This window comes from Juglans regia, chromosome 16 (genome assembly GCF_001411555.2).
Source record: "Juglans regia cultivar Chandler chromosome 16, Walnut 2.0, whole genome shotgun sequence".
NCBI classification, from domain to species: domain Eukaryota; kingdom Viridiplantae; phylum Streptophyta; class Magnoliopsida; order Fagales; family Juglandaceae; genus Juglans; species Juglans regia.
This window is the reverse complement of record NC_049916.1, coordinates 7,074,062-7,090,260: the sequence shown is the minus strand read 5'-3', so window position 1 is coordinate 7,090,260 and position 16,199 is coordinate 7,074,062. Positions and strand designations below refer to the sequence as shown.

Below are 16,199 nucleotides of genomic sequence, written 5' to 3'. Positions count from 1 at the left end.
AAATAAAATATAAAAAATAATTCAATTTTTTAAAATTTTAAAATAAAAATTATCTTTTAATAATTTTTTATTTAACTTTTATCACATGTATAACCAAACGAAACCTTAAACTCGAAACGACTAGTTGAAACTGCAGCTCAAGAAAATACAAAAGAAAATGAGTTGTTGGTTACAAGTAGTTTAAGGCTAATTTGGACCTTTCAGATATTCCAGAATTTTATTAATAGTTATAAAATGTCTTGAGTTAATATATTTTATTAGATTTTGAAAAATTAGTGAAAAAATTAAATAAAAATATTATAAATTAAAAAATTATTTGAATATAATTTTTATTTTTAAATTTAAAAAAATTATATTATTTTTTTAGATTTTGTTTGAAATTGTTGTATATGATTTTGTGTTTAAATAATTATTAGATAATTATTAATTAAAAAATTTAACGGTTTGAAATTAAAAATTATTTTATATTTAAATAATATTTGAAAAAAAAATTATAAAATATTTTGAGTTAACGAAGAGAGACGGTAATTGAAAATTGCTAAAGGAGCTCAAGGCCTTTTAGCAATGTACCACTCGCAGTTAATGAAGAGAGACAGTAAAAGAAAAAAAAACACACAATTCTTCTGAATAATTTTCATCATTCCCTCATCATAATGTTATATTAGATAATTAGAGATTATTTATTATATTTTAATTATGAATTTATCATCTAATATCATATTATAAAATGATGAAAAGATAATAAGAATTGAGATAATAACTAGATTTTTTATTCCTAAAAATATTAATCGAACCGTCTGTGCCATATTCCAAGCACATTTCACACCCTATACATGAAAAAAATGGACCCGTATTAAGCAGTTCATCAAAAGGTGAAAAGGCCATCTTTCTTGGTAGCGGTAAATAAAAGTTCAATTATAAATGAAAAATTCTATTCACCATCCTCACACCACGTATTTCACATAAATTTTTTAGTTTTTTTTTTCTTTTATCAAATGTATAGTGTATTAATTATGAATAGAAGAAATCAATTAATTTAGAAAGAATAAAACTAAAAAATTTAAAAATTTAAAAAAAAAATTAAAAATACATGGTGTAGTTTACGTGAATGATGACTAGCAAAACTCATTACAAATTGCTTAGTGAATAAGCATTTGGTGATTAAATTATACATTTCTACTCCAAAAATTGCTGATGAACTGGGGGGAGGAAACTGAAAAGTGCACTCAACCGCACAAGAAATTTCTCCAGGAAATACTTTGCAAGTACGTGCATGAAAACAAAGTTTATAAGCCAAGTCTATGGAACTGTAACAAAGAGCTAACCATGTTACTAGAAAAGAAAAGATTGAGTGAGAACCATTATTTTTCTTTTCTTTTTTTCAGGGCAAGAGAGAGAACCGTTCACTTGTTCTTGTCTTCTTCCTTCATCTTCTTTTCCCACCTACGTTTCTTGTAATCCAACAACATTTGTGGCATCTCCTGCATCAGCCTGGCAGTGTTTTCTCGTTTTTCCGCAGCAATTCTATCACATTTGTGCCCTTTCCTCTTGGTTCTCATCTCTTTCCTCTCCGGATCATATGGCCAATCTTCCCCTGCAAGGAGGACCTCCTTGCGTAGTCTAGCTCTATGACGAGCACTGATGCCAAGGGGCTTCCAGGCCCCCAGTTCCCAGTAACCCCATACACCCTTGGATAGCTCACCCTTGTATTTTGCCAATTTCTCCCGCCACGGGTACTGGTAGTCCCCAATTGCCTTCGCAACAGATTTTGCGGTTTTGCCTGCCATCAACTTTCCCAAGGTACTCTGCCAGACCACAGACCAAAAGAGGACCATAAGATGCTATCTAATTTTTGTTATTTATAACAACCATTCTCAGTAAGAAAAATGCATGTCATTAAAGCCAATCTGAAAAGAAAGCCTGATTGGGAGAAAGATAAATGTGACCAAGGCAGCTAAGAAGTTGCCCTTTGGCCTTTTTCAAACAGAAAAATTGTACTAGGATTCAAACAAGACAATCATGTCATTTATAGTAACCCTTCAATCACACTGCTTATCAGATAAACACAGATATCAGATAATTTCGGGAGCTTGTTTAAAGCAATGCTGTCGTTATGATCTAAAAGTGAATTTTTTTATATAGGTAATATAAATGTTATTAAATCGAATGAAATAGGCTTTGCCCAAGTACACAGTGTATACAAAAGAAAACACCTATTTACATTCTAGGAACCAGAAAAAGATACAAGAAAATCATGAACACTAGTTACATTTAGTACAATAGCAGAAAACCAAAGAAATAAAGTGTGCAAGAAGAGATTTCTAAGTTCATCCAAAAAGCGCTTCCTATCTTCAAAGCTCCTATCATTCCTTTCAAGCCATATGCACCACATAAGACATGAGGAATCGCTCTAACATTGACAGCTTAAAAACATATAGTTTCTGAATTCAATCACTCTTAACAGATTTGAAGTCATAAGTCAACATAAAAGATCAAGCAAACAACTCAAATAAAAGACTAACAGCTTCACCAAAGCTCTAGATGATAAAAAAGTATTCTATCTTGGCTTGAGTTAGATGTTTGAGGCGGAACTATAATCAAGGAGAATAGGATCCCTACAATAAAGGATTTCTCTTTTAACAGGGCGGAAGTACTAGCTGACCCTCATGCTGTCCTTGACTTTCACATCTGATTAAACAAACAAGAAGAGTAGCCTATATCAGCATGTGTTTACCCTTGTAAAAAGCAGGTTACCTAGAGGAGTGTGCTCTACTCTCTCTATCTCTCTCTCTCTCTCTGTGAGAGCGTGTGTGTGTGTGTGTGTGTGTGTGTGTGTGTGTGTGTGTACATTCTCCACAAAAGCTAGGAATTGTTAAGCATTTTCAGAATATCAAGTACTTTTTTTTTTTAGAAGTAAGATCAGAATATCAAGTACTTATAACTCCAACCCACCTTTTTTTTTTTATAAATAAAAAGATATATTACTCAAAGAATAGGCCTAGCCCAGTATTTACAATAGCGGACCCTGATTAAGAGGGGGCCAAAGAGACAAGAAAATCATGAAGGGCCATGCCATTAAAATCAACTGCAATAGCCCAAGTACAAAGAGTGCTATAAAATAATGCTAACAGTTCCTCTAGCGATCTCTCCTTGTCTTCAAACGTCCGCGCATTTCGTTCCTGCCATAGACACCACATGATACACATTGGGATCATCTTCCAAACCCTTTTAATCTGATGTATACCTCCAATGTTTGGCCAACTAGCCAGCACTGCCACCACTTTCTCCGGCATGACCCACACCAAGTCTACCCTACTAAGTACCTCATACCATAAAGCCCTTGCAATCACACAATGCAACAGAAGATGGTCTACCGACTCACCCCCACACCTGCACATACAACACCAATCTACTAAAATAACCCTCCGCTTCCTAAAATTATCAGTCGTGAGTATTTTACCCAACGATGCTGTCCACACGAAGAAAAGAGCTTTAGGGGGCGCCTTATTCCTCCAAAGCCTTCTCCACGGAAATTGAGTACTTGGCTCATGGGAGAGAGCTTTATAAAAAGAACGAACCGAGAATGCACCTTTTCCATCCGGTAGCCACCATAACCCATCTTCTTGTTGATTGCTTGGCTTCACATAATACAAAAGCCTATAAAAATCTGCCAAGTTGTCTATCTCCCAATCCTGTAATGCCCTACTAAAGCTAATATTCCATTGAAATTGCCCACCCAACATCTCCATAACCTCCGCCACTAGAGCTTCTTTAACACTAGCAATTTGAAATAGAGGAGGAAAACGATCTTGTAAAGCATTATCACCACACCATATATCTTTCAAAATTTAATCCTAGAGCCATCACCCAACTGAATACGGGTTTGTCGAAGAAAAACCTCCCAACCTCTTCTAATGTGTTTCCACAAGCCCACTCCATAAGTTCCTCTAACTTCATTGGTGCTCCAACCCCCCCATGACTCACCATATTTGCACCTAATCACCTCTCTCCACAATGCATCCGGTTCTTAACTATATCTCCACAGCCATTTATCGAGTAGCACTCTATTGAAGGTCCTCACATTTCTAATGCCCAGGCCACCTTGAGATATAGGGCGACATACTATTTCCCACTTGACCAGGTGAAATTTGAACTCATCCCCCAAACCTCCCCACAAAAAATTGCGTTGGAGTGTCTCAATTCTGTGCGCCACATTTGCTGGTATAGGAAATAGTGAAAGGAAATAGGTTGGTAAATTTGAGAGTGTACTCTTAATCAGTGTGAGCCTACCGCCTTTCGACAAATACAGTCTCTTCCAACTTGCTAATCTCTTCTCAATCTTCTCAATCACCGACTCCCATAAGGAGGGTGTCCGTGCTCTTGCCCCCAACGGAAGCCCCAAATACGTCAACGGCAGAGAAGCTACCTTACAACCCAACGTACTCGCCAGTTGTCGAACATTTGGAACCATACCAATTGGCACCAATTTGGATTTGTCGAAATTCACTTTTAACCCGGAAACTGCTTCGAAACACAACAGTACTACCTTTAACGTACGCACCTGACTTTGATCTGTCTCGCAAAACACTAGAGTATCATCTGCAAATAATAAGTGGGATATGTTAATGATCCCACTATCCAGGGTTCCCACAGAAAAGCCCTCCAAAAAGCCATTATTCGTCAAGGCCGAAATCATCCTGCCTAATCCTTCCATCACAACAACAAATAACAGAGGCGACAACAGATCGCCTTGTCTCAGACCTCGCGTGCTATGGAAAAAACCTATTGGACTGCCATTTATTAAAACAGAGAATTTCGCCGTTGATATGCACCAACGAATCCATGTTTTCCACCTCTCTCCAAACCCACATCTCCCAAGTAGGTAGAGAAGAAAATCCCAGTTGACATGGTCGTACGCCTTCTCCATATCTAACTTACAAATGATCCCTGTTGAGCCTGCCCTTATTTTGCTATCTAAGCATTCATTAGCAATAAGTGCCGCATCTAGGATTTGTCTACCTTTTACAAAAGCGTTTTGAGGCTTGGTTATAATCTTCCCCACCACCTCACTTAACCGGTTTGCTAACACTTTGGAAATGATCTTGTAAACTCCACTTACCAGACTAATGGGGCGGAAATCCTTAACCTCACTTGCCCCCAACTTCTTTGGGATCAACGCAAGGAATGTGATATTTAGGCTTTTCTCAAATTTACCAACTACAAAGAGTTCTTGAAACACCTTCATAATGTCTTCCTTAATAACGTCCCAACATTCTTGAAAGAAACCCATAGAGAACCCATCTGGCCCTGGAGCTTTATCTTTAGCCATTTTCCTCACTACATCAACAACCTCCTCTTTCCTCGAAAGCCCTCTCTAATCGAGACACATCATTCAGACCAATGGAATCAAATGCCAAGACATCAAGAGATGGCCGCCAACTGGAGGGTTCAGTTAGTAGTTGCTCATAAAAGCCAACTACATGGTCACAAATAACATGGTCTTCTCTGCACTCCACACCTTCAATTCTCAACATCTTAATGTTGTTGTTTCTCCTATGGGAATTTGCTACACGATGGAAAAACTTTGTGCTGCGGTCACCTTCTCTGAGCCACAATGCTCTTGACTTTTGCCTCCAAGAAGTCTCTTCAGATAAGATAATTCTCTCTAACTCCGCATCCAACAAAATCTTCCGAGCTACTTCATCCGAGGTAAGGGATCTAGTTTCTTGGAGCCTCTCAAGTTCTTATATCTCCCTCAACTTGCCTTTCTTGTTTTCACCTACATCACCAAAAAATTGCCTATTCCACAACTTCAAATCATTTTTCAACATTCTCAATTTACCAGCCAAGATGAAACTAGGGGTACCTTGAAGCTGATACGAGGACCACCACTGCCTTACTCTTTCAACAAAACCATCAGATTTTAGCCACATGTTTTCAAATTTAAAGTACCTTTGCCCTCCTCGGAGGCCACCACAGTCAAGCAAAATAGGCCAGTGATCTGAGCTAATACGAGGCATGCGCTTTTGCCAGACATCTGGGAAATGACATTCCCAATCTGGCGAAATTAAGAAGCGATCCAGCCTAGACCAACTTTGGTTGTTAACCCACGTGACGGGACCCCCAGCAAGAGGCAAATCTACCAAATTCAAGTCAGCGATGCATGCTGAGAATTCTACCATAGCTGGACGTCCTCTTCTATTTCCAGATGACTCGCTCGGGAATCTAGTAACATTAAAATCGCCCCTTATACACCATGGGAGGTTCCACCAGCTGTGTATTTCGGCTAATTCTTCCCACAACAATACTCTATTACTGTCTATATTTGGGCCATAGACACCTGCAAATGCCCACAAGAAGTTATCTGCAATACTCTTAAAAGAGCACGCTACTGCATACCTTCCTATGAATTCCTCCACTATCTCCACTACTCTTCTATCCCACATTACCACTATACCTCCTGACACCCCATTGGAAGCCAAATAAACCAAATCAACGTGTGCACAACTCCATAAACTTCTCACAAGTCTCCTATCAATAATCTTCAACTTCATCTCTTGTAAACAAACAATATCTGCCTTCCACTCACGAAGCAAATTTCTTATCTGAAGACGTTTGTTAGCCTCATTGAGCCCACGAACATTCCACGATATTATTTTGGGTTTCATGGAGACACGGTCAGCCCCTTCCCTTTCGACCTACTCCTACTAGAACTCCCCTCAGTGTTCAACGACCACATCAACCTCTCGAGTTCCCGCTGTTTTTTTGAACCAAGTTTCCTATGTTGCTGGTGCCCCACCTCAATAGCCGTGAGCAAGGCCATGAACTGATCTTCATATCCTTCATATTCCAATACCACAACTTTTTGAATTTCAGTAACCTTCCTAAAAACCCAATCTGAAACTCCAGTGTGCATAGGGAACATAAAATTTAACGGAACTGGTTCACCCTCCCTGTGATCCATTGATGTACCTCGAATCTCTTCCACCCCCGTAACTTCCACCATGTTTACTATAGCTTGATCATTTTCATCATCAGAAGACACCCCATCCTTTTCAGATGGAGATCCTTCTGTTTCACAATCAGTAAAAGCCCCGTCCTTTTCGGTATCCTCAGAAATAAACGTGAAGGGGTTCGTCGGAGGCTGGGACAACTCCTTTCCCTTCATCGGCGATGTCTGGCCCCCAATCACTAGCGGTGACCCTCCCGAACCAATCGCAGGACCTGTCGCAGCGCCTGTCGCAAAACAGCCCACTTCGTGCCTGATTTCCCGCGCCTACACATCGTCATCGGAGTTAGCTATCATCATCAGCGATCTCTGAGCATCGGCCGATATCCCCCCCTGCGACGGCAAGTTGCGCAACGTACAATGCGCACCAAACGCACCAGTAGGCGAAGCCCTATAACTATCTTCGCGAGACTTCGGGTCTCTGGGTTGCGACCCGTCCGTAAATGAGCCATTGGGCTAAGGCCCATTTGCCCAGCACTTTCGGCCCAGTCACATGCCTCCACCTACGTTTACCAACGTTGGGCTGAAATGAATTCATTTCTCCAGCAAAGCCCGGCCCCTGCAACTCCTTCCCCCTACAATTATTCCCATCCATATTTCGCCCGACCACCCTTCGTACGTCCTCCAACTCTCTCTGCAAGTTCCTCATTTGGCCCTGTAGGTCTTCAACCACCCAGCGTAGTACTTGCACCTCGTCTCTGCCACGATTAGGCCTTTGTATGCCGTTCGAGACTCGAGGCACGCAACTGTCAGTGGTCCAACCCCCACCACCTTCTCCATTCTCCTCACGCCGTGGTCTCGAGCGTAGCAGAGCCTCCTTATACGAGTGCCTCGTCTCCACCTGAGGTCTCCGATATACTCCACCATAATGGCCACCCCTCAAACTTCCCTCCTGCACACATTCCACCAGAGCTTCCTTCACCCTTTTCCAACCTCTCCCCTCCTGACCTTCTGGAATGAGAATGAAGCTTCTCCTCCCCCCCTCCTTGTATTCAGCCACCACTAAGTAATATCCCCTGTTGTTATAACACTTCTGTGCTAAATAACAATAGCAACCCTCTCTAATGGTGCTATAGAAGTCCTGCTTCATCCCACTTGAACATGCATCCAAAGACTTAACAAGCCATTGGGCTGTGCTCTTCTCAATCAGAAGTTCCTGCTTCCTCTTCCACCCCTTCTCTGTAATGCAAACAGAATCACCTTCCTTAACTAACGTAAATAATTTGGACTCAACCACCACTTCTCTTATAAGACCCATCACAGATTCACCATAACAACAACAGGCAAAAGAAAAGTTTTCGCATGTGTACAGAGAGAAAACTTAGCCATCCATGTTTCCTGGATAATAAAAAGTAAATTTTGTTCTTAACACACATGGAATGTGTCCAGCATGCATCAGATGTTTGCCATACAGGTGTCAGTTCCTAAAGGTGTCTGACACTGCCACAACATCTCTGAGGAGGTCTCAAAGCATCATAGCTTTAAGTCACTTATATTTATACTTTGTGGCACATGGATCCTATAATTGGATATTTTGACTTATAATCCTAGTAAAAAATGTTGCTAACATGCATATGGAGCATAATAAACAACTACAACCATAAACTAGCTTCTCTTCTGTTTGACAGCTGCATAGGTAAGACTACAGAATTTTGGTAGAACTTTCCACAAAGTGAGGAATCTTGGCAAGAATATGAAAAAGTAAGCTATAAATAGGTTGTTGGTTGTTACACGTGATAAACCTCCTGGAAGAGTATAAGACAATCTTTGGCTAGGAAATTATGTCCTTATCAACACAGAGCTTCACAAAAATTTATCATAAAGGATTCTGACTTCAGGACTTGATATCAAAATTATTTCAGATACAAGTTTTCCTAATTTTTCTGGGCAACAAGTGACACAATGAAGATACACAATTTATTTTGTAATGGCAGGAATAAATGATGCCCAATACCTAAAGGAACTCATTCTGCCCTTAATCTAACATGCCTGAAAGGCTGAAAAACCCACTAAAAACTTCTGAGTTCTTCTAGACACAAGCTCCTAATTTTTGCACACTACCACACCTAACGGCATGGAGAATGACCAGGCTTTAGAAAAACTGCCAATTCTTTACAGTTGGTAGGAGATAACTTTTACAAATGATGAAGACCAACCAGGCCCCTGGTATTCACCACCAAGATTCAAGTTTTGGAGACAAGGTCGATGAAAGGCAAGGTTGAAGATTGAAAGAGTCTATGTTGATGTCAGCAAAGATCGAAGCTTTGAGGTTGTGGGAAAGCACAGAAATGCAGCTAATCCAGGACAGAGGAGACTAAATTCGTCCCTACCTTTAAGAACAAAACTTTGTGCTCCTCCAAGCCAACCAAATCAAATCCTACCAGAAACGAAATCAAACACAACCGGATCTATAACTAAGCTTGTATAAATGATTCTTCAAAAAATAAAGTCTGAAAAATGCCCCAACAATGTCGATTAAGGGTGAGCGATTTAGAGATTCATTTAGAGGAGATGGAGTCAAATAGACAAGGTCGAGGAGGCGTTTACATGGCTGTGACAGCGTTTACATAGAGAGATGGAGGAGATGGAGACGAATAGACGAGGGAGATATAAATCTACCAGCTTGGGGGGCATCTACAAGGCTTCAGCAGTGTTTCTTGCTCAGTTGTGGTTGACAGGCGTGACGTCGTCCGATCTCAATTTCGGCTGCAAGAAAGTGAACAAGGAAGAATTGGGAATGAGAGCTTCAGATACCCTAGGCTAAAGTCGTTGCCTATAGAACGGGCAGAAAGGGATTTGGCTTGCTTTAAATTAAAATTCTATGAGATATCATGTTTCATGCATCTAAATCTAGATGGCCTCATCTTGCTTCACAACTGCAGTAGAGTAATCAAATTGAATGTAAAAAACTTTCAAGCTCTCCAAAGATAGAGAGACCTTAATTTGGACGAAAAGCACAATTGTTAGTCTCAATACAAGAGGTAATAAACAAACAATATATAAAACAGTAATGCTTCAATTGGGTTTTTCTTCAAGTAATTAACGAGATAAACCCTAACTGATAAACAAGCAAAAAAATTCAAAAACTTCTGGAGCTAATCAAATTCAAATTTCTCAGGATATTACCTTCAAAGATAGAGACCCTAATTTCCATATACTTTTTTTTTTTATAAGTAAAATAAGTCTTTATTCATCCAATCAACTGTCAATTACAAATCAGAATATGCCCTATTTAAATAGGAGCATTAGAAACTAAAAACTCATGGAGATTCATGCCATTAAAGTCCACAGCAATGGCCCAAGTACAAAGTTCCATATACTTTGAAGGAGAACTTGAAAATAATAAGATAAAATTTTTAAAAAAAAAGCTAAAACCTTAAACCCGCAGTTTGGTCGATGCGGAAGCAAAGGAAAAGAAGGGAAATTTCATCATTTTACTTATAAAAAAAAAATTATTTTACTTATCAAAAAGGAAAAGAAGGGAAAAACACAACTTCGAGTCTTGAATTCTTACATTGCATCTATCTCTCAAAAATAAATAAACTTAATAAAAGAGCAAAAATCTCGGAGCAAACTATAGATGCATTAGGATCAAATGAGTAGAGAAGCAAATTGACGATTTTTTGAGATTAAAGACCTCAACGTCTTTTCTTTTCCGGCATTTTCTAGGCAAACAAACATCAATGAGAGAGAGAGAGTGTGTACTAGGGTCGACTTCAGACTTAAACACTGGCTGGCAGTTGCCTCCGACCAAGAGTGGTTCGAAGATTTCAAGCGCACAATACCCCGTAAAGCATCATCGAAAATGCGGTTAAGGTCCTTTGGATAGTGAAATGAGATGAAATAATTTTAAATGAAAGTTACAAATTGAATAAAATATTATTATTATATTATTTTTTAATATTATTATTATTTTAAGATTTGAGAAAATTGAATTGCTTATTATATAATGGGTGTAACCGGTCCGATTTTGGACAAAATTTAGGACCAAACTGGTATGTACCGGTTTTGCATTTTCAAAAACCGATTGCGCACCGATTACCCCCTTAAACCGGTACATCCGGTTTTACCGGTTCCAGTCCGGTTCGGTCCGGTTTTACGGTTTTAATTTAGTGAATGCATGAGATTTGTGAGAGAGATAAGCATTAAAAGTAGCTAGCAATCTAGAACTTGGAACAAATATGTGTGAGCGTGAGACCAATAGCTGAAGACAAATGCATGGACTCTGAAACTGCATCAAAAGGATACCTAGCTAGAATATTATTACAGATCAGATTCATCACTATATATGAAAGCAGGTGCTCTTGGGGAACAGTACTGTTTATGGATGAGAGTCCAATACAATGCTTGGGAATGTATCCTATCTTAAGAGGTAAAAGGCTGCTCTTTGCCCCCCACATTTGCATAAACCTTTTGAAAAAATGATATGTTTAGTAAATTTATAAAAAATGATTTAAGAAAGGAATAATAATGGTAAATTTAAGAAACACAAAAAGTTTTAAAAATTTATAATACAAATTCCTAGAAAAGAATATAATATGTTTAGTAAGTTTATAAAAAATAATGATCTTCACCATTGACGTTAGACAAATAAAGATCCTCAAGAAGATGATTTTAACTGTTTTTTTTTTAACTTTTAATATCTTGAATCCATCTATGTATGAGAGCAAATAAATCTTTCAAAAGGGCATCCAACTGGTAGGTAGTTTTTTTTTTACAATTCAGTAGATGTTTTATTTTTCATTTTTGACTTAGTAGAAATGGGAGATTTCATCTTTGGAAGTCATACAAGAGATATGGGCTGAAGGCAATGGAGCAAAGCCACTTGAAAGATTTCATTCAACTCAAATGCTTAATCAAACATAACAAACAGAGCTTTAGGCTAACGTGGTCCTTAGAAAAAAAAACCTAGGAAGTCCGCAACCCAACCATATCATTGCAGACGTAAGAGTCTCGCTCAACTTGGAAGTATTAGACTTTCTTTGTTGTGTTTGAATCGACAACCCAAAGTAAAATAGTTTCTCTGTTCTGCTTTCTTTTAACAACTGGGAGCATATGTCTAAACAATCCTGACCTCTAAGAAAGATGCACAAAATTGTATAGGAATTAAGCCCAACGAGCAACACCTAGACGAAAATTCTCAAAGATGTCTAAAGTTCCCATTTAACCAATAAACCTTTGAAACAAAAAAGTTCCCATAACAATTAAACCAACGGAAATTAAAAATGATATACATATCCGATATTGTTCCAAGAAAAATTACCGTCGAAGACAGAGAGACGTGAGAGAGGGGCCTGCCGGCTGCGTGAGATATGGGAGGGCTGCGTGAGACGGTGAGAGACAGAGAGGGCAGCGCAGCGTTGAGAGAGGGGCCGAGGGGCTGTGTGCGCGACGGGAACGGCTCGAGAGGTGAGGCCGTGAGGGGAGGTGCAACGGCGAGAGAGCGGGTCTGTGTTTCTGAGGGGGCGACAGCGAGATGTGCACAGTGCAACGGCGTGGGCCGTGGCCACGTGAGAGGGCAGAGAGGCTGCGAGGCAGAGAGGCAGAGTGAGGGAGTGAGGAAGAGAGGTGCGGGCCTTAGGGTTTGGAAGACTGGAGGTGCAACGGCGCCGTTTAGTAATAATATCAAAATTATTATTAATAATCTAATTAGACTAAACTCTTATATTATAAGTCTATAACTATATAAGTAATTTTGTATAAGTATAATTATAGTCTATATTAGACTATTAGTATTAGAATAAATATTAGTATTAGTTATAGCTATATAATATATTAGATTATATAATAGTATTAATATTAGACTATTAGTATTGTTATATACTAATATTAATTATAGTGATTTAGTATAACTATATTAGTATATCTATAACTATAGTTTATATTAGACTATTAGTATTAGTTATATATTATTATAGCTATATAATATATTAGACTATAATAATATATAACTATAGTCTATATTAGACTATTAGTATTAGTTAGACTATATAATAATATTAATATTAGACTATTAGTATAACTATTTATTAGTATTAGTTATATATTAGTATATGTATATAATATAACTATAGTCTATATTAGACTATAAGTATAACTATAGCTATAGTGAGTTTGTTAATTGTTATATTAATATTTGTTAATTGTTATAGCGAGTTTAATTTATTATAACTATATTATTGATAGTATTATAGCGATAGTATTAATATAGTAATTTATTATAGTGATAGTATTAGTATAGTAATTTAGTATTATTAATTAGTATTACTATATCATTATTTTATTTGTCATTATTTAATATAGTGATTATTTAGCTATATATAATATATTAGTTTTAGTTATATATTAGTATAGCTATAATACTATCTTGTTTTTGGTACCAAGTATCTGAATGATCATCTGATTAAACTGATCTGATATTATTTTGCACTTAAATTAAAGATAACTTATGTGTCTTATGCAACGTGAGATGTATGACATAATATGTACATAATTATAGTATTTGAATCTGAACATGATGCGGAATGACATGATCGTATGTTATGACAAATAATATGTTTGCATAATTATGACATGCGAGACACATAAACATTGGCTTTTGTTGACGTTGGCTTTTGTTTGCTGTGAGGGATCGAGGGTGGCTTATGGTGGCTCTTAGTGGTTGGAAAACGTCTACTTGCGGACCATCCGTGGTGGAGGAGTGCATCGTGGGGGTGATCATGCATGGGACCTATCACTTGGGGTGGTTCTTCTTGCGGTCTGGGGATTTATGTGCAAATAATTGATGTCATTGGTTGTGTAAAAGGCCGACCTTCTTGGGTTGAACTAGGTGGCATCCTAACAACGGTGTTGAATTCAATATAAAATATGAAAATAAAAAAGTAAAATCATATACTTTTTAAGTGGTATGTAGGGTGTGGGGCTTATGTTTAGAATTTTTCAATTTATTTTTCTGCTTTTCTTGGAAGTTCATTTCTACTTCACCACGTCTACTGTGACATAATCAATCCACAGAGTACCGCAAGCTGCGAAATTAGTGAAATACATTATTAAAAACTGTTCCCCTTTTCATTTCTGTAGTCTTTCAGCAAAAGCCTAGTGAAATGAACAATAACAATTTATTGATGCAGCTTGAGTAACATGTTCAAGTTCCAGTAAAGGATATAAGCTTGCCGTTGTTTGGCCAGAACAGAACTAATGGGTCACAAAATCCAATCCAAAATTCTAAAATTTTCCGGCGTGTTTCAGAAACCAGATTGCTTACTGTTATTGAAAACAAACAAACACAGATTTGCACAAAACCTCCCTCCAAACAAATTTTCAGCCAAGCATTTTTCACAACAAAAAATCGCCAAATCCATACGAACCAATGGAAATAATCATGAGGCCAAAATTGATGGAAAAGCAACAAAGCGCACAATCAAAGCCAATAATACCAACATTTGCAAACACTTTCCCTAGAAGTCTCCAAATCCATACGAAAGGCCCGAAGAGACTTACCGAAAGGCCCAACGAGAGAGAGCAAGGCGATGATCGAAAGCTCCGATAGCAGTCTTTGTGACGGAACGATGATTTGATGATGAGGCTTGAGTTGGTGAGAGACCAAAGTTTCAGCTAGGGGTTCGGGGCAAAAGTTTTGAATACCGTATCGGACGTTGTGCCGGTCAAAATATTGAAATAAAATATTTTGATATTAATATCGTTCGTATACTATTTTAAGATAGTCGATATATGAATAAATTATATATATAGATTATATTCTAAAATAATAATTTATATATAAATAAATTATATATAAATGTATATATACAAATTATAAATAATCTAGTCTAAATTAGGGTATAAAAAATGAGTTTATAGTTTGAAAAAATGAAAAAAAAAAAACAAATTAAATGCAGAAATACTGGCCAGTACGAGCCGAAATATAGGCCGGTACAGTACCGATTGGTACCGTCAATATTTGGGTCGTTATGAAATATATGTAATACCTGTACTAAACTAGTGACTGGTACGGCATATATCGGCCATACCGGCCGGTACGGTATGATATTTAAAACTAGGGGTGTAAACTCAAACCGGAAAATCGGTCCGAACCGGTTTTACCGGTTTTGAGCCGGTCCGGTCCGGAACCGGTTTTTAAAATGTAAAAACTGACCGGTTCCAGTTCCGGAATTTTTGGACCGAACAGGACCGGACCAGACCGGTTGATTAAAAAAAATAAAAAATATATTTTTATATATAAGTTTTATATAAAATATTTTATATATATATAAAATATTAATATATATAAGTTTTATATATAATGTGTAATTATAAATTTTTATGTGAAATTTTTATATATAATATATATAATTATATATATTCATATATAAAATAATTTCTTATTATAATTTATAAATTATTACATAAAATGTTAATACTAAATTATTAAAAGTTTATAACTAATATTAATATATAACTTATAACTATACAAATAGTATAATATTAATACTATTATATAGTCTAATATATTAATAAAAGTATAAAACTGTTTTTTTTAAATCAAAATTTTTTTTTTGTTTATAAACAAATTTTTAATGACAAATTGTGAAACTTGCATTTTAAAAAAATCGCAAAACCGGACCGGAAATCGGAAGTACCGGTTTAGGAGGGTAACCGATGCGTAATCGGTTTTGAAAAATACAAAACCGGTACATACCGGTTCGGTCCTAGATTTTATCCAAAATTGAACCGAACTGGACCGGTTACACCCATATTTAAAACAATGGTTTGGGGTGGGCGGGGTACCTCATCCCGGTGTTGGGGGTGGGGGCAGACTCTCAATCCACCCCGCCCTCCGTTCACTTCAATAATGGACTACAATTTACTAGGTCCAAAAATTATTCTTGGATAAAAAATTGATCAAAAATACATTTTTGGACTTAAATTGTAAATTTTAATTTGTAAATATGACTATAATTTAAAAATTATGTAGTTTTTAAATTTACTAGTATATATTTTGTGTAAGTTGTAGTTTAGTAATCCTGCCAAGACAATAAAATAGTCTCATATTACTTAAGTGTAATACTTGTATTATGAAGATAATCTATAAATAGGTCACCTTACTACACTACAACTTACACAAAATATTAAGTAAAAATTCTACTTAATACATATTACTATATTTATATATAGTAAAGATAATAAATAT

At 37.0% G+C, this 16,199-nt stretch overlaps 1 protein-coding gene across 6 annotated transcripts; it reads right to left on the bottom strand.

The window, feature by feature from the left end:
- Positions 1 to 1,214: 1,214 nt before the first annotated feature.
- On the bottom strand, positions 1,215 to 14,642 carry LOC109007582. Of its 6 annotated transcripts, none has more exons than XM_035686735.1 (3): positions 14,510 to 14,642; positions 9,629 to 9,715; positions 1,215 to 1,805 (listed from the first exon to the last, which is right to left on the bottom strand). In XM_035686735.1, the coding sequence occupies exons 2-3, from the start codon at positions 9,641 to 9,643 to the stop codon at positions 1,404 to 1,406; spliced, it is 417 nt and encodes a 138-aa protein (XP_035542628.1). In that variant the 5' UTR covers positions 9,644 to 9,715; positions 14,510 to 14,642; the 3' UTR covers positions 1,215 to 1,403. The 6 variants fall into 6 exon arrangements, with proteins under 6 accessions (XP_035542628.1, XP_018842869.2, XP_018842874.2 ...); XM_018987324.2 differs by lacking the exon at positions 14,510 to 14,642 and adding an exon at positions 12,273 to 12,605; XM_018987329.2 differs by lacking the exons at positions 9,629 to 9,715; positions 14,510 to 14,642 and adding exons at positions 2,620 to 2,688; positions 12,273 to 12,605.
- Between the last annotated feature and the right edge of the window lie 1,557 nt (positions 14,643 to 16,199).